General features: G+C 49.8%; 1 protein-coding gene across 3 annotated transcripts in view; it reads left to right on the top strand.

The window, feature by feature from the left end:
• LOC147914632 (uncharacterized) overlaps nt 1-15,092 on the top strand; it is a 63,354-nt gene extending 48,262 nt beyond the window's left edge. For 2 of the 3 annotated variants that reach the window (XM_087443294.1, XM_087443295.1), the window contains 3 exons: nt 3,835-3,975; nt 5,262-5,315; nt 5,594-5,984. In XM_087443294.1, coding sequence (XP_087299420.1) covers nt 3,835-3,975; nt 5,262-5,315; nt 5,594-5,819 — 421 coding nt within the window. In that variant the 3' untranslated portion in view covers nt 5,820-5,984. Of the gene's footprint in view, nt 1-3,834; nt 3,976-5,261; nt 5,316-5,593; nt 5,985-14,962 lie in introns of those variants that run through there. The other variant, XR_015555114.1, reaches the window with a different exon arrangement.
• The last annotated feature ends 4,153 nt before the right edge of the window (nt 15,093-19,245 follow it).

The raw sequence follows: 19,245 nt of genomic DNA, 5'->3' as shown, positions 1-19,245 counted from the left end.
CCTGCTATTTTTGTGGTGTTTAATTACTTAGTTGGCATGGTTTCAAGCAAAGGTGGTAAAAATAAAGTCTGAATGGGACAGCAAGCATTATTTCAGGGTTTCCTCATGTCTGTTTACCCACTCAGCTCATAAACTAGGTTTTGAGTAGACAAGTAAAGGAAGACCCTCATTATTCTCTTTTCCCCAAACCCAATTTTATGGAAATTTATGAACTAGCAATTTATTATCAAGCCCTGCATAGAACTATACAATAACACCTGTGTTTAGGAGTGTGTTTAAAAGATACATGGAAATGAATAAATTATATCTATTAGTATAGACACATCTCCCCAAAAAGTGTATGGACATAACTTGTGCAAGCTCTTGTTGCACTGTGCACACATGTTGTTCATGCTCTGATTGCACACACAATCGTGTATGTGCTGATGTTGCTTTGCTGACCCAAATTTATTCGGTTCCTTTTTATGTTTCTTCTTCCAGCTGTAACTGCCTCCTAATTATCTTGTTCTGCCTCCAAGATTATTTCCCTCCAATTTATCCTCCATAAGGCTGTCAGAATGTATTTTCTAAACTGCCAATCTGATCATGTCACTGCCAATTAGAATCCTTCAATGGCTGCCATTGCCCTCAAGATAAAATCTAAACTCCTTAGCAGGATCTAGTCCCTGCCTATTTTCCTGCCCGCAGCTCATATTATTCTCTTGCTTAGTCTAACTAAACTATAGTATTTGCAACTCCTTACCTGGTCCAGGTTCTCCTCAGCACCTCTGCCATGCTCCTCCTTCAGCCAAAATTATCTTCCCTTTTTTCCACATATTACCTGGTGAATTCTCACTTTATAGTTATCTCATACCAGAGGCCTTCCCAACTGTCCTCCTCAAGCTCTCTAAGGGTTCCTGCAGTACCAGCTCTTACCTCTCAGTTAACTTGCAAATCTTATAATGAAATGATCAGTATTCATCTCTAAACCTCCCACTAAATTATAAGATCCCCAAGGAGACATAGGGTTTTCCACTGTGACTTTCCAATTCCAAAGTCTATTCCAGACCTGGCACATAGCAGGTGTTTAATCGATCATGAATTAACAAATATTCTAAATGCTGAGCTGAAATTGCACAACTGCATATCTGAAAAGTGCCCAAGCAAAAATGTAAAATATTCTCTCTCTGGAATCCTTCATATTCAGAGCCTAAAATAGCTGATACTTGTTCATCTCCAGTTCCAGGTGGTTTCAATGGTGAGGGGGCAGAGTGGACAGACACAGTACTTATCACCAGTTTATTTGCCAGATCTTTACCCTGCGTCTTAGCATTCAGATCAACTTAGTTTCCTGGCTGTATTGTTTTACACAAGGAAATACATACACATCGAGTGTGGGCACAATCCATAAATAGTCTGCATTACTAAACAGCCTTTTACATTAAAAAAAGTTTGTATTCTTTTTCAAAGGTTATAATAATAAAAATAGTTTTCTATTTTTCAGGCACTTAAAGTTATTCACTTAGTTGCATTAGGTTTTTTCAGTGACTCAGATGGGGAGTTTTAGTTTTAACTGTTTGCTTAATAGTGTCAGTGTTTCAATGGTCCCAGCTTGACCTGGAAATCAATACCTGGCCTAAGTAGTTAATTGAATAGCAGTTGGCTGCCCCTGCCTCCCCACTCCTGAGGCATCACTAGGGACAAACAGATAGCATTTATTCAAGCTGCCTTATAAAAAGTCTTCACAGCCACAGGCAGATCCCAAACAAATACACAGAAACTACAACTCAGCTGGAGGCTGGACACCAAGGGGAAGGGGCAAGGGCCAGTCCTTTGTGCTATTGGCAGTCACATACCGCAACTCCCGAGGAACGCAGGGTTACGTGATGGCGGAAGTTAGTGGCTGAATAGACACAAGTGCTGGTTAGCCAGTATGTGGCATCTGATTGTGCTCCTAGGAAGGCTGGATCTGAAGGCCTCTTCTATGAATCTGTGGCGTTAAAGATCAGATATTTGGACTACAGGCAATTTTGTGTTAAAGAGTCATGTGAGCATTTTCCAGACGCAGAATGAAGCAAATGGTGTGATTTGTTCTCTCTTACTTCTCACATTTCCCCCCATCTGGGGCAATGCAAGGCTAATTTTGCATTGCATTTCCTGCTCTGTGTCTCAAAGGATCAGGAAAAGCATAGCGTGCATCAGAGATTAAGCTAATTATTTTCTAGACAACACCGGGAGAGATCAGCCGAAGTTCTCTGTTTTACATTTTATATCCGAGAATATCCTGCGGATCCCTGCTTCTCAAAATAAATGGCTTTTCCTCCTGGGGCAAATCCTGTTTCCAGTTGACTTGCCTGCCCCCCCTCCTCTTTTCTCTCTAATTACCATGAAAAAAACCTTTCTCCCTGGTACAAACTAAATAAGAAATTTGGCTCCCAAGGAAGTTTGCTTAGAGATTATAGATAAAGAAATGCAAATAGTTATATTTCTCTAAAATGGAAACTTAGGCTTCCCTGGAAAAAGATTTCAGCATTTTGTAGATGAGCCACTTGCTGACTTCTCATTATCATTTAGTCGAAAACAACATCTCTTATGGTAGAGCCAGGAGGAAATCTCTTTAGTTTACCTTTCTCGGCCTCATTTTTAGTGACAAGTGATGTCTTTTAGACGATCAGTATTTGTGAGGCCAGAAGATATTTGTCTTTTAAGGAGAGGTTTAAGTGGTAGGGATTTTTCTGGTCAAGTTCTAGAAAAGCCCTCTTCCCCTAGATCGGCCCCTCCTTAAAGGGGAGAGAGTGGTGCTGCCATGCCAGGTGCTGTCAACCTGGCTTGCTAGACACCGGCTTCCTGAGGAAAAGCAGGGTGAAAATGGCCCTTTTTCTAAAGTTAAAAAAAGATAGGAAATGGGGCCGGCCCTGTGGCCTAGTGGTTAAGTTCAGTGCGCTCCACTGCAGCAGCCTGGATTCGATTCCTGGGCACAGACCTACATCACTCGTCAGCGGCTGCTATATAAAATGAAGCTCTACTTCAGGATTTACGAAAGTAAAAAACTTATTATGTGGAAAAATGGAGCTGAGATTTGCACAACATGGATGAAGCTGGAGGGCATTATGCTCGATGAAATAAGCCAGACAGAGAAAGACAAATACTGCATGGTATCACTTAAATGTGAAATCTAAAAACAACAAAAAAAAGGTCAAAATCATAGAAACAGAGAGTAGAAAAGTGGTTGCCAGGGGCTGGGGGTGAGGGAAATAGGGAGAGGCTGGTAAAAGGGTACAAACATTCAGCTGTTGGAGGAAGAAGATCTGACGATCTAATGTATGACATGCTGACTAGAGTTGACAAGACTGAATTGTCTAATTGAAATTGGCTAAGAGAGTAGCACTTAAATGTTCTCATACATACACAAAAAGTAATATGTGAGGTAAAAAAACAATTGGAGAGGAGGACAGAGTGGATTGTGAGAGTATGAATCCCTGGGAAATGGCCAAATTCCGGGGAGAACTTCAGACTTTCAAAGGCTATGAAATGGGTGGGTTCAAACCAAGATCTCCAAGAGATACAAGGAACCAGGTGATAACTGGCTTCCAGGTGGAAGGAATAGAAAACTGACTAAGGTCTAGAAGACCCAGGAGGGCGGCGGGATGGAGTTGTAGGCTGGATGGTGGGGGAGGGGCTGTGCTCTGGCCTGCTCCCCTTCTGTCCCCTCCCCAGCCCTCAGGAGGCCACAGATCCATGATCTGGGCCTGGGGTAATAATCTCCAAGTCACTTCCAGAGCTCAGCTGCCTGAGAGCAGCACTGCATTTCACACATGGAGAATCCTGTTCCTGAAAAGTGTTATTGCTACCTAGGAGAGCTTCAGCTCCACTTCCTGGGCGATTGGTACCACCCTTGCCATCCTGCGTGGACTGGGGCTCTTCCTCGTGTTCCTTCCCTACCTCCAGAGTAATCCATCCTTATGACTACCTAGGAAACAGAGAAACACCAGGAAGGTAAGAAACCCTTGGCCGAGACCCACCAGAAGATGATTCTCCCTTCTTTTCTGCTATGATTTCCACTTTTGTGAATCAACTAGAGGGTCTCCTGGGATGGGAAAGAACAGAACATCGTCCTTCTAGGGACAAGCCAGGCCGGGCGGGCAGGGGTTAGAGGGGGCACAGGATTTCCATCCGAAGATCTTGGAGCAGGAGTCCAGGCGAGGTAGAGGGCTCCAGGGCAAAGTCCCCATGGCAGTGAGCAGCGGGCGAGGCCTGGATACTGAGTTGGATCTGTGTGGGAGGACAGTCCCGGAGCACCGATTCCCCAGCCGCCTTCCCATGGTAGGTGTCTCGGGCGAGCCTTTGCTGTGTCGGGGCTGATCTGAGGGCAGTGCTGAGCCCCCAGAGCCTCTGAGCAGGGCTGGAGTGGGGGCTGGAGTGGGGGCTGGAGTGGGGCTCTAGCCTCGAGAAGCAGAGTCCCACCTGAGGAAGCTCAGGAGCACTGGCAGGGCTGAGAATGTGGAGGTTTCCTGAGCAGAGGAACTGAGGTGGGAGAAATCCACGGTGGGTCTCACGTAGAAAATCCTTCACGCTCTTCAAAGAAGGAAGACGGAAAATACCCATTTTGTGTTCAGTTTTCCACTTTAAAAATGCGTGCAAGGAAAGCAACACCGCAGGGTCCGGGGGCTCATGGAAAGTCATCTTGCTCATGGACGCTGAGCGCCCGCAGCTGGTCTGGGAGGGGAGGGGGCGCTGGGTCCCGGCCCCGGAGTTGTTTGCTTTTCCTCACGTGTCTGCGTCAAGCGGAGCCGAGGGGGCGGAGCAGCAGGAGGAGGAAGAAACGTGGAGCTTTGGAAGGGAAGCTGCTGCCATTCAGCCCTGTGCCCGAGAGCTCGCCTCCCCCTCTCCTGCCCCTGGGCGCCAGCTCCACGGGCTCCGAGGATGCCCGCGGCAGAGCCCGTCCATCAGGAGACAGAGCCCTCAGGGAGGCTCCCGGGAGGGAGATGAGGACCCGGATCCTTGCCCGAGTCTGTACTGGGAACCAAGCCCCAAGCTGGCCGGGGCCTGGAAATGGGTGCTGCCTGGCAGGGCGTGTGGGCTGTAGTGGAGGGGGAAGCACTTTGTCAATGACACATCTCAACGCATCCTGAGCCTTGCTGTCCCCGTCAGGGACACTGATGCCTGGGCTCCAGAGTCTGACCTCCCAACAGTCTCCCCTAAAGGGACATTGCACGCAGCCTCCTGTAAGACCCCTAGGCCCCGGCCTTCAGCACCGTGACCCAGTCTCCTGATTTCTACAGAGATTGGCAGAAAAGACTGGGAGAAGTGCGGGGCCTGGTTTCTCTTCAGCAAAGGTAAAGACTCTTCCCCTTCTCTCCTGGGTCCTTCTTCCCTCCAGAGCCTGTGATGTGGTCCCCCGCTGCAGGCAGCTTGGGGCTGAGCTGGGAGGGGGCCCTGGGGACAGGGTGTGGCTAAAGGCCTGGGGTGAGGGACAGCAGCAGAATTTTGTGAAGTGAGGGTGGTGGGGGCCGTGGAGGGCCCTGGGCCTCAAGTGGCCACCCTTGCCCAGCCTGCCCTGCTCTCCTGGGCCCATGTGCTCCTGGCCGCAGCCTGTGCCTCCTGTCTCCCGCAGCCACCCGGGGAGGCTCTCTCACAAGGGTGGCTTTCATCAGCTGGCATGTCGAGACTCCCCTGGTGAGATTGCCAAACGGGGTCTGAAGAAGCTCACCAGCCATGCGCAGAGCCTGTGGAAGATGCAGCTCTCACCATGTCTCCACTGTTTCCCTGGCTACTCTGACCAAGCACCCTCTCACTCTGGCCTCCACCCTGTCAGCAGAACTTCCAGAAGACCGATCTGACTTGACCAGAATCCCACTGGGCACGGTTGCCATGAGTTCAGCCCCAGGTAACTCCTGTTTGGCATCTCCCAACTCAGGCCTCGGCCCTGCAAGCTGTTGCATTTCCTTTCTCCCCTGGTGGAAGATGACCAAGGTCTTGTTCTTCCCCACTTCATCACACTTTGAGTCCCACCAAGGACACCTGTCCTGCAATGCCCCAGTGGCCTCATTCTGGGGCAGCCCTACAAACAGGCAGGGAGAGATGAATAGCCGCTCAGTTGCCAACCCTGATGTCCAGAAGCTGGTGGAGACACTAATCACCAAAGGAGTAGAAAGGAAGGTCTGGGAAAAGGAAGAAAAAGAAAATCAATGCACTTAACAGATGCTCGAGGCACACAGTATCACATCTGGGCTGGGGTTCAGGTGGGGCCTACCCATCTTGACCTTGGAGCCTGGAGATCTTCATGTTTGTGAGGCTCAACATTTGGCCCTTCCACAGTTCACTTTTCTCTCTCAGCCATCAGTGAATCTGGGGCCCACTGGAAAGCCAACTTTGCCAAGAATTTGGGAAAACCTCCTGAGTCAATTCCAGGAGGGAAACTTAAGAGTTTGATAACAAAAGACAGTTCCCAATCTGGCCGGTCCCCTCCCTGCTTCCTCACCTGCGTGTGAGGAAATCCAGAAGGCCCTGGGAGGGACCCTCCCTGCTGATGGCTGTGGGCCCTCAGAGGCCCCTCTGATTGGAGAGGAAGGCAGGCTGCCTTCTCAGACCTTCACACTCAGCCTCATGGGCAGAAGCTGGCAGGGCGGGACTGTCGAGGGGGCCGAGCAAGGCAGTGTAGACTTGAGTCCAGGGTAGGCAATAGCCAGGAGTGAGCCAAGGAAGGAGAGTGGGGATGGGGCCTCACAAGACCCTTGCCATGGGGTAGCAACACTGGAGGTGAACTCGGGGTCCCAGTCTTCGAGGGCTGAAGAGGCCTGGGAGGTTGTGGAGGCCGAGGAGGCCCCTCTTTGGGAAGTCATGTTGGGATCCAGAGTGCTGGCCAACTCCCAGACCATCAGTGTGCATGTGAGGAGTCCAGGGTCTCCAGGGTCCAGAAAAAGCCCCTGACCACCTACCATGTCAGTTGCCAAGATCCAAAGGACCTTAAAACCAAGCTTGCTGGGAAGCTCGAGCTGCGAGGGAAGGCAGCGTCAGAGACGCAGCCTCAAGGCTGTGCTGCAGGCATGCTCCTTCAAGACTCTCACCCCCGCGTGCTCCATGCTCCACACATCTTGGCTTCTCACTGGTCACTGTCCAGTTCCCAGAGGGAACACACCAGTGGGGACACACCAGCTTGCCAGATGCCATATGACCTCCAGTCAAGTGGAGGGAGCAGCCAGCGGCAGCAGAAGCCCAGGATACCAAGACATAAGGCCCCACAGAAGAGTCAGAGGCAAATGCTTCCCATAATTGAGGAGAGGGAGGAGTATATGAGTCCTGGACCAGGAGAGTCTGAAGAAAGATTTGCAGGACTGAGGGCTTCCCAAGCCAGTGGGATGAGCCACCCTCCCCAGGTCAGGGTAATAGGAGACACGCTTGGGAGCAAATCCCTCCAGCTCCTGCCGGAGGAGGAAGAGGTTTGTTCAGACAGCCCATTCCGAAAAAGGATGAGACACTTGCTGCCATGTCTGAAGCCCCATAGAGAAGACAAAGCACCAGAAGATCCCTTCCCAAAGGCAGCCTGCGTCAGCCACCGCCCCGAGCCAGGGACCACAGAAGAGCAGACCAGTTAGGGACAGTGGGGCTGTCAAAGGTCAGTCGATGGTAACATCTTTTGGATGGGCCCTGGGAGAGAAATCAGGGCTTCGCCGAGGACTTCGTGCCTCCCAGTAGAAGCAGCACAAAGAACGACTTCAGGCCGGGGTAGCTGGGCCTTCCTGCCACCACGGGGTTCCCTCCTCCCCAGAGCAGACAAGAGTGATGACAGATGACAGTCCCCAAGCCACCCCCAGGGGCCACAGCTGTCCTAACAAGAGAGAGTGGACCAGAGACGGGGATGGCAAGTGGACTTTGCCACCCAGGGAGCCGCGGTCCCCAGCTGAAGCCTGCCAGTGTGGGCCGGGGGTGGCCGGTGCCTCAGCCCACCATTACCCGCCATGCTGGATTCAAAAAGGTATCTCCTGTGGTCAACCAGAGGGTGCCTCTCACACCCTTGTAGGAAAAGTTTTCTGCAAAGAACAGTGATGTGGATGCAGAGAAAACCTGTTTTTTCTTGTTATCCCATCCACTGTGTGGTTACGTCTTCTTTTTACACAATTTTCCCAAAATACATGTTTTTTTCTCATGCGAGGTTGTGGCCTCTGTCTGTGCCCTGCTGGGGGGAAGGGAAAGGGTCAGGGTCTGCCCTCGTCACAGTCTGGAGCAGGCGCGAGGAGGAGGAAGATGCTCCCAGCTCTGAGGGTGTGCATGTAGGGAGCACGGAGGCTGCTGAGGGCCTGTCCACCTCTGCTCCAGAGGAGGGAAGGGCCCTGCTCACCTGCACCTGCCTCCCCTTCTGGGGATTGGAGCAGGGGCACGACTGTGTGGGAGTCACCATCTGATGGTGGGACACTCTGCACCTAGGGTGGGACGTGGGGGAAGGAGGCAACGTGGCACCACAGTTTAACCATTTACCTATTGAAGGATGTTGTTTGGTTTTTACAGATTTTGGCTTTACAGATAAAGCTGCTATAACTTCATGAGCAGGTTTTTGTGTGAGCATAAATTCTTATTTCTCTACAGTCATTGTCAGTGGCAATGAAAAATGAAGGTTTGAAAATGGGCACACCTCCCAGGCTCTTAGAAAGAAATACAACATGCATTTAGGACTCGAAGAGGTTTAAAGGTTGAAACAGGTGAGAGAGAGTAAAGCTAATCCCATAGCATAGATTTGAGCAATTTCCTGAGGAAAAATCCTTTACCTAATGCCCTAGATAGATGCTGACCAGGTGGTCTGTAACTGCACCGTCACGTGTGAGAAAACACTATCGAAATGAATTCCAACAGGGGACCAACAACAGTTAAACTGTCAACGGCTCTTTTCCTGTTCCTCTCCAGAGAACCTTCATTAGAAAGAGATGCACACCTATGGAGCAGGTCACCTGATTGAACCAGATGACCTGGCATCCACTTGAATTAATAAGAAACTGATGGTTGCTGAGGACCCAAATTATTTGTCGGAGAACAGAGAACTTAAGTTTCTCTATTGAATATTAGCACACGATTGCTGGATTAAATGATACCAGAATCACTAGAATTGGAAAGGGAAGCAATATAATGTACAGTGTATTCATTGCCTCCTTTTGCTTCTCCAGATCCTACTGAAATAAGGAATCTTTCTGAGACTTGTCTAAACATCTGAGCAGCAGGCGCTTCCTGTACTATGTCTTCTGTTATTACAGAAATCATCATGTACATCAGGGAAATAATCCAATGTCATATTGCTAAATTTTGGGGGGAGGGGGTCTTTATTTAAAACCAGGGGTTCCTCTCTGCCAAACACATGCTGTTCTAGTTGGATTAGGTTTTCTGGAAGAGTTTTCTTATTGATTTACATCTTAAAACAGATGCCCTCATCATACTTTCTCTGAGGTAGGAGGACAGCCGATTCAGGGAACATGCATGGGGCCTGAGTCACGTCAGTCGCTGCTCTGAGAAGCTGGCCATGAGGAGGACCTGACAGGCCCAGAACTCTTGTGTGGGAGAGCCTGAAACCGGACTCTGAGCACAGTCATCGGTCCTACCCTGGGTCCCCATTTGGAGGAATGGCTCCCACTCTGGTCTGCGAATCCCAGGAGGCAGCCACTTCTTTGGATGCAGCTCCAGGCCTGTGGGATGAGCCCACCAGGCAGTCAGGAGAGCTAACCCTTCCTCTGAGCAGCTGCCGGCCCCCAGAGTGGTATTCCTTTTGTTTCTGCTTCCTTAGCAGTGACATGAGGTCCCACGCTGCATCTGAGAAACATTCCAGCAGCTGGCATCCCCGGTAATGCCCTGACTTGAAGCCCCATTTCCTTAAACCCTTCCCTGGAAAAGAGTGACCTCTATGTAGCCACCACTAGAATCTTCAAGGAATCTATTACGGGGTGTCTTTAAAAAGAGGTCTAAGGTCTTCACAACAAATGGACATGGAGGTCTAGAACAAGTACTGAACAAGATTAGGTTTAAAGTCAGTGAAATAAAGCCAAATTAGGATTGTCAAGCATATGATGCAGCAGGAAAATAAGTCATTTAAGATATTGAATTGCACCTACTTTTGTTCATTGACTAAGGTGATCATTGGATTTTTCTTCTTCATTCTGCAAATGTGATACACAATAATGATTAATTTTTTTGAATGTGAAAACGACCTTGCCTTCATGAACTAACTCTCTTAAACATTTTTGTGTCTATTTGCATTTACCCAAGAATTTGCATTTCTTTGTCTGTAGCACTGGTGGATTTCTCTCATCCTCCTTCACTGCTTCCAACTTACTGGAATTTACAACACACTGCAATGCAGACATCAGCATTGCGCTTCCCAGCAGAGAATGTTGGGACCAAAGAAATGGGCAAACTGATGGAGGTCATGGCATAGCTGTTAACAAGACCGGGAACCTTACTTTCAAGAAAAGCCACAATCTCCTGCATGAACATAGAAGCACAACTCATCAACAAATCCTAAGCAAAATATAGCACAGTGAAGATGAGAAGATTTGTGATACTAAACTGAACACATACATTGTGTTCAGATCCAATAACAACTTGTATCATTTGCAGTTCATAAATGAGGAAAAATAGTAGGATATTTCTTAAAATGGTACTTTATTATAAGGATGAAGGCTAAAAATTTCTATTTGGTGGCCTATTAATATGTGATGGTTATTTTTAGTTTTCCCTCCTTTCCTCCTTAGTCTTGTATTGCTAACTAGGCATATTTGAGTGCCCAAATTCTACTTATTGGCTTATTGGAAGGCCATCCTTATGATGTAAGGACAATCAGGTCAGATATATATTATTTCTGCCACACTTGAAATATTCAACTATTCAATGGTCAGTATTTTAAGTGGAACCATGCCTGACCCTTCATAAGTGCTATATAAGTCTTTTTAAACACAAAGTAAATAAAACAACTTCCCAGTACGCCCAGTGCCTTTCTTGATATGCTTCTAGGTGTCTCTTAATTCATCTCTACTTGATTTGATGATTGGAGACAATAAAGTAGCTGACTTGAATTTCAGTCCCAGCTCCAGAAAAAAGGATTTGTTTGACTTGTGATGAATAAAGTTGTTTTTTCTGTTGATAATGACATTAAAGACCATTGTGGTGACTGCTAAGAGAGTTCACTCTGCAGCAAATTATTCTCTGATCAAACATATTCATAAATTGGAAGTACATTTATCAGCTTAAGTTAATAAGAACAACTTACACAATACCTCTTTTGGTATAACTAAGATGATCTTTTTATCAAGTAAAAGATTATCTTTCCATAGGTGTGTGTATGTATAATTGTGTAATAACTATGAAATTGGAGATCTAAGCACTCGTGTGTACCAAAGGATTCACAGAATCAGTAATTTGTAGTCAGGAAATGATGCCTCTGTTCTTCTGGTGGATTTCTAGATGATGAAGTCCGAAGGAGGAGCCACGCACAGTGATGGCTCCTTTCTTGCCCACTGACTCCATGCTCCAGCACTCTCCCATCAGCCCACATGATCCCACTTACCTTCCTTCCACAGAAATTAGGAAAGGACGATGGGCAGTGGGTTCATAAAGGCTGACAACCAAAATGTCAGGCTGATCAAAGAACACAAGAAAAAAAAGCTGCCCTGCCCAATAGAAATTCCCTCTCCTTCTCTGAGGCTGTTTTTCTTTTTCTCCTTCCCCGCAATGGAAATATGTGAGACAGCAAAGCTTTGACTCAAGCCTATACCAGAGCCCAGGAAAATTTCCAAGACCCTAGAGATGCCCAAGGACCAGGGGCTTGTTAAATGCAGCAAGAAGCGTCTTCCTGGCACCATGAGGATTAGCAATGAATTACAGTAAAATCTGGAGTGACAAGAGTGAGAAAGCCAAAAGGCACCCAGGTCTGCCCACCCAGGATGAGATGCAGAGCTCTCCCAAAGAGGGTGTCACAGCCTGTAACAGCCCCCAGGGAGCTCTGATGGGCCCAGCAGTGTGGGAAAGTGTCCATTTCATCTGCAGCACCAACGGGGGAGGGGCTGACCCAGGGAAGATGCACTGTCTTTGTAGTGGACACACAGGATGAGCAGTTGCATGGACAGCAGTTAAGATCTGTGTCAGCAGAGTCAAGTCTGTGATGGAGAACGTATTGATGAAAACACACACACAGAAAACCAGTGTCTCAGGGAACCCCACCAGAACCACGCATTCCTCTTGGTTCTCCAGAAAAGGGTGCGCAGGTTTAGAAGAGGCACAGGTCCTCAAAGAAATCTTTTACCTAACTGTGGAGCTAATGTGGCCAGCTCTCTCTGCTCTCTAGTTCCTGTTCTCTCACACAGAGCTCACCTCCCGGCATGGCAGCTGCCTGGTGGGAGTCAGTGTTAGAAAAATGCAGTCTTTCCCTCCTGAGTAGGGAAAACCTCAGTTCTCCACCTCCTGTGTGTTTCTCCTTTACTTTTACACAGAATACTTCACTTCTGACATGGTCACCAAATGTGTGGGGTGTTTTCCCCACACCAAGCAATTCTGCACAACACTAGCTGGGTGTCCTACAGTTTAACTCAATTCTGGCACTATAGTGTCAGATCCCACAGGTTAAGGGCTCAGTCTCACAAGACTGCTCCCACCCCACTTCAGATGCAAATCACAAATAGTAGGTTACCCACAACTTCTGACTTCGTTACAAACCAGAGGTTCCCACGACCACTCCTCGGGTTCCATTAATTTGCTAGAGCAGCTCAACAGAATTCAGGGAAACACTTACTTACTTTTACCAGTTTATTAAAGGATGTGATAAAGGATACAGAAGAACATCCAGATGAAGAGTTTCAAAGGGCCAGGTCTGGGATGGTCCCAAGCACAGAAGCTTCTGTCTCCCATGATGTTGGGGTGTGTCACGCTCCTGTAACGTGGATGTTGTCACCCACCTGGAAGCTCCCTGACCTCTGTACTTTTGAGATTTTGTGGAGGCTTCCTTATGTAGGCACGTTCAATATGAACCTCATTTTCAGCCCTTTTCCCTTGTCAAGAGAATAGGGGTGGGCCTAAAAGTTCCAAGCTTCTACTCATGTCTTTGTCTTGTTCTCATACACACAAAACGTATATATGTGAAGTGAAAAAACAACTGGAGTTGAGGACAGAGGAGACTATGAGAGTATAAATCCCTGGGAAATAGCCCAAATTCCGGGGAGAACTTTAGACTTTCAGAGGCTATGAAATTAGTGGGTTCAAACCAAGATCTCCATGAGATACAAGGAACCAGGTCACACCAGGCTTCCAGGTGGAAGGAACAGAAAATGGACTAAAGCCCAGAAGGCCCAGAGGAGTGGGGGAATGGAGTTGTAGGCAGGATGGCGGCGGAGGGGCCGTGCTCAGGCCTGCTCCCCTTCTGTCCCCTCCAGAGCCCTCAGGAGCCCACAGATTCATGATGGGGGCCTAGGGTAATAATCTCCAAGCCATTCCCAGAGCTCAGTTGCCTGAGGGCAGCACTGTATTTCACACATGGACAATCATGTTCCTGAAAAAGCGTTATTGCTACCTAGGAGATCTTCAGCTCCACTTCCTGGGCGATTGGTACCATTCTCGCCTTCCTGCGTGGACTGGGGCTCTTCCTCGTGTTCCTTCCCTACCTCCAGAGTAACCCATGCTTATGACCACCTGGGAAACGGAGAAACACCAGGAAGGTAAGAAACCCTTGGCCGAGACCCACCAGAAGATGATTCTCTCTTCTTTTCTACTATGATTTCCACTTTTGTGAATCAACTAGAGGGTCTCCTGGGATGGGAAAGAACAGAATATCGTCCTTCTAGGGACAAGCCAGGCCGGGCGGGCAGGGGTTAGAGGGGACACAAGGATTTCCATCCGAAGATCTTGGAGCAGGAGTCCAGGCGTGGTAGAGTGCTCCAGGGCAAAGTCCCCATGGCAGTGAGCAGCGGGCGAGGCCTGGATTCTGAGTTGGATCTGTGTGGGAGGACAGGCCCTGAGCACTGGTTTGCCAGCCGCCTCCCCGTGGCAGATGTCTCGGCCGAGCCTTTCCTCTGTCGGGGCTGATCTGAGGGCAGTGCTGAGCCCCCAGAGCCTCTGAGCAGGGCTGGAGTGGGGGCTGGAGTGGGGGCTGGAGTGGGGGGCTGGAGTGGGGCTCTGGCCTCGGGAAGCAGAGTCCCACCTGAGGAAGCTCAGGAGCACCGGCAGGGCTGAGAATGTGGACGTTTCCTGAGCAGAGCAACAGAGGTGGGAGAAATCCACGGTGGGTCTCACGTAGAAAATCCTTCATGTTCTTCAAAGAAGGACGACGGAAAAACCCATTTTGTGTTCAGTTTTCCACTTTAAAAATGCGTGCAAGGAAAGCAACACCGCAGGGTCCGGGGACTCATGGAAAGTCATCTTGCTCATGGACGCTGAGCGCCCGCAGCTGGTCTGGGAGGGGAGAGGGGGCGCTGGGTCCCGGCCCCGGAGTTGTTTGCTTTTCCTCACGTGTCTGCGTCAAGCGGAGCCGAGGGGGCGGAGCAGCAGGAGGAGGAAGAAACGTGGAGCTTTGGAAGGGAAGCTGCTGCCATTCAGCCCTGTGCCCGAGAGCTCGCCTCCCCCTCTCCTGCCCCTGGGCGCCAGCTCCACGGGCTCCGAGGATGCCCGCGGCAGAGCCCGTCCATCAGGAGACAGAGCCCTCGGGGAGGCTCCCGGGAGGGAGATGAGGACCCGGATCCTTGCCCGAGTCTGTACTGGGAACCAAGCCCCAAGCTGGCCGGGGCCTGGAAATGGGTGCTGCCTGGCAGGGCGTGTGGGCTGTAGTGGAGGGGGAAGCACTTTGTCAATGACACATCTCAACGCATCCTGAGCCTTGCTGTCCCCGTCAGGGACACTGATGCCTGGGCTCCAGAGTCTGACCTCCCAACAGTCTCCCCTAAAGGGACATTGCACGCAGCCTCCTGTAAGACCCCTAGGCCCCGGCCTTCAGCACCGTGACCCAGTCTCCTGATTTCTACAGAGATTGGCGGAAAAGACTGGGAGAAGTGCGGGGCCTGGTTTCTCTTCAGCAAAGGTAAAGACTCTTCCCCTTCTCTCCTGGGTCCTTCTTCCCTCCAGAGCCTGTGATGTGGTCCCCCGCTGCAGGCAGCTTGGGGCTGAGCTGGGAGGGGGCCCTGGGGACAGGGTGTGGCTAAAGGCCTGGGGTGAGGGACAGCAGCAGAATTTTGTGAAGTGAGGGTGGTGGGGGCCGTGGAGGGCCCTGGGCCTCAAGTGGCCACCCTTGCCCAGCCTGCCCCGCCCTCCTGGGCCCATGTGCTCCTGGCCGCAGCCTGTGCCTCCTGTCTCCCACAGCCACCCGGGGAGGCTCTCTCACAAGGGTGGGTTTTATCGGCTGTCATGTGGAGACTCCCCTGGTGAGGTTGCCAAACAGCATCCAACAGAGCCCACCAGCCATGTGCAGAGCCTGTGGAAGATGCAGCTCTCGCCATGTCTCCACTGTTTCCCCGGCTCCTCTGGCCGAGCACCCTCCACCTCTACTAGGGTCCACTTTTCCCCCCTCAAGCACCTGTGAATCTGGGGCCCGCTCGAAAGCCAACTTTCCCACATCCTTGGGAAAACCTCTTTTGCCCTCTCTGGGAGAGAAACTTAAGAGTTTGATAACAAGAGTCAGTTCCCACCCTGGCCCGTCCCCTCCCTGCTCCCTCACCAGCGTGTGAGGAAATCCAGAAGGCCCTGGGAGGGACCCTCCCTGGTGGTGGCCGTGGTGCTCAGAGGCCCCTCACTGCACAGGAGGGACAGGAGGGCAGGCTGCCTTCTCAGACCTTCACACTCAGCCTGACTGGCAGAAGCTGGCAGGGTGGGACTGTCGAGGCAGCCAAGCAAGGCAGTGTAGACTTGAGTCCAGGGTAGGCAATAGCCAGGAGTGAGCCACGGGAGGAGAGTGGGGGTGAAGACCCCTGCCATGGGGTAGCAACACTGGAGGTGAACTTGGGGTCCCAGTCTTCGAGGGCTGAAGAGGCCTGGGAGGTTGTGGAGGCCGAGGAGGCCCCTCTTTGGGAAGTCATGTTGAGACCCAGAGTGCTGGCCAACTCCCAGACCGTTCACGTGCATGTGAGGAGTCCAGAGTCTCCAGGGTCCAGGAAAAGCCCCTGACCACCTATAAATTCAGTTGCCCACGATCCAAAGGCACTGTGCCTTGGAACAAAGCTTACTAGGAAGCTTGAGCTGCGAGGGAAGGCAGCGTCAGAGACGCAGCCTCAAGCTGTGTTGCCATCATGCTCCTTCAAGACTCTCACCCCTGTGTGCTCCATGCTCCACACATCTTGGCTTCTCGCTGGTCACTGTCCAGTTCCCAGAGGGAACACACCAGTGGAGACACACCAGCTTGCCAGATGCCATATGACCTCCAATCAAGTGGAGGGAGCAGCCAGCAGCAGCAGAAGCCCAGGGTACCAAAACGTAAGTCCCCACAGAAGAGTCAGAGGCAAACGCTTCCCACAATAGATGAGAGCAAGGAGTATATGAGTCCGGGACCAGGAGAGTCTGAAGAAAGATTTGCCGGACTGAGGGCTTCCCAAGCCAGTGGGATGAGCCACCCTCCCCAGGTCAGGGTAATAGGAGAAACGCTTGGGGACAAATCCCTCCAGCTCCTGCCGGAGAAGAAACAGGTTTTTTCAGACAGGCGACTCCGAAAAAGGATGAGACACTTGCTGCCATGTCTGAAGCCCCATAGAGAAGACAAAGCACCAGAAGATCCCTTCCCAAAGGCAGCCTGCGTCAGCCACCGCCCCGAGCCAGGGACCGGAGAAGAGCAGACCAGTTAGGGACAGTGGGGCTGTCAAAGGTCAGTCGATGGTGACATCTTTTGGATGGGCCCTGGGAGAGAAATCAGGGCTTTGCTGAGGACTTCGTGCCTCCCAGTAGAAGCAGCACAAAGAACGACTTCAGGCCGGTGTAGCTGGGCCTTCCTGCCACCACGGGGTTCCCTCCTCCCCAGAGCAGACAAGAGTGATGACAGATGACAGTCCCCAAGCCACCCCCAGGGGCCACAGCTGTCCTAACAAGAGAGAGTGGACCAGAGACGGGGATGGCAGGTGGACTTTGCTACCCAGGGAGCCGCCGTCCCCAGCCAAAGCCTGCCAGCATGGGCCAGGGGTGGCCGGTGCCTCAGCCCACCATTACCCGCCATGCTGGATTCAAAAGATGTCTCCTGTGGTCCACCAGAGGGTGCCTCTCACACCTTTCCTCGTCGGAAAAGTTTTCTGCAAAAAACAGTGACGTAGACACAGAGGAAACTTGTTTTTTCTCGTTAGCCCATCCTCTGTGACTAAGGGCATCTTCCTACCACAATTTTCCCAAAATACATGTTTTTTTCTCATGAGAGGTTGTGGCCTCTGTCTGTGCCCTGCTGAGGGGAAGGGAAGGGGTCAGGGTCTGCCCTTGTCACAGTCTGGAGCAGGCGCGTGGAGGAGGAAGATGCTCCCAGCTCTGAGGGTGTGCATGTGGGGAGCACGGAGGCTGCTGAGGGCCTGTCCACCTCTGCTCCAGAGGAGGGAAGGGCCCTGCTCACCTGCACCTGCCTCCCCTTCTGGGGATTGGAGCAGGGGCACGACTGTGTGGGGGTCACCATCTGATAGTGGGACACTGCACCTAGGGTGGGACGTGGGGGAAGGAGGCAATGTGGCACCACAGTTTAACCATTTACCTATTGAAGGACGTTGTTTGGTTTTTACAGATTTTAGCTTTACAGATAAAGCTGCTATGAACTTCATGAGCAGGTTTTTGTGTGAGCATAAATTCTTATTTCTCTACAGTCATTGTCAGTGGCAATGAAAAATGAAGGTTTGAAAATGGGCACACCTCCCAGGCTCTTAGAAAGAAATACAACATGCATTTAGGACTCGAAGAGGTTTAAAGGTTGAAACAGGTGAGAGAGAGTAAAGCTAATCCCATAGCATAGATTTGAGCAATTTCCTGAGGAAAAATCCTTTACCTAATGCCCTAGATAGATGCTGACCAAGTGGTCTGGAACTACACCATCACATGTGAGAAAACACTATCGAAATGAATTCCGACAGGGGACCAATGACAGTTAAACTGTCAACGGCTCTTTTCCTCTTCCTCTCCAGAGAACCTTCATTAGAAAGAGATGCACCCCTATGGAGCAGGTCACCTGAATGAACCGGATGACGTGGCGTCCACTTGAAGTAATAAGAAACTGATGGTTGCTGAGGACCCAAATTATTTGTCAGAGAACAGAGAACTTAAGTTTCTCTATTGAATATTAGCACACGATTGCTGGATTAAATGATACCAGAATCACGAGAATTGGAAAGGGAAGCCATAAAATGTGCCGTGTATTCATGGTCTTCCTATTCCTTCTCCAGATCCTACTGAAATAAGGAATATTCAATAGAAGAGAAAAGGGAGTCTTTCTGAACCTTTTCTTAATATCTGAGCAGCAGGCGCTCCCTGTACTTATGTCTTCTGTTATTACAGAGATAGAAATCATCATACATGTTAGGGAAATAATCCAATGTCTTATTGCTAAATTTGAGGGGGAGGGGGTCTTTATTTAATGCCAGGGGTTCCTCTCTACTTTACTCATTGTTCTAGTTGGATAGGTTTTCTGGAAGAGTATTCTTCTGGATTTACATTTTAAAACAGATGCCCTCATCATACTTTCTCTGATGTAGGAGGCCAGCAGATTCAGGGAACATGAACCAAACTCTCTTAAAGGCTTGTGTGTCCGTTTGCATTTCCCCAAGAATTGTCATTTCTTTGTCTGTAGCACTGGTGGATTTCTCTCATCCCCTTTCACTCCTTCCACCTTGCTGGAATTGACCACACATTACAATGCAGACATCAGCATTGCACTTCCCAGCAGAGAATGCTGGGACCAAAGAAATGGGCAAACTGGAAGACTGGTGGAGGTCATGGCATAGCTGTTAATGAGACCAGGAACCTTACTTTTCAAGAAAAGCCACAACCTCCTCCATGAACATAGAAGCACAACTCATCAACAAATCCCAAGCAAAGTATAGCACAGTGAAGATGAGAACATTTGTGATACTGAAGTGAACACATATGTTGTGTTCAGATCCAATGACAACCTGTACCATTTGCAGATCATAAATGAGGAAAAGCAGTAGGATATTTCTGAACATGGTTCTTTATTATAAGGATGAAGGCTAAAAATTTCTATTTGGTGGCCTATTAATAAATAAGTAATGGTTCTTTCAGTTTTCTGTTATTTCCTCCTTAGTCCTATGTTGCTATGCTAGGCATATTTGAGTGCCCAAT

The sequence above is a fragment of the Ceratotherium simum genome, chromosome 18, assembly GCF_057802395.1.
Source record: "Ceratotherium simum simum isolate JZ-2026a chromosome 18, ASM5780239v1, whole genome shotgun sequence".
Classification (NCBI taxonomy): Eukaryota; Metazoa; Chordata; class Mammalia; order Perissodactyla; family Rhinocerotidae; genus Ceratotherium; species Ceratotherium simum.
This window is presented reverse-complemented; position numbering and strand designations above follow the sequence as displayed.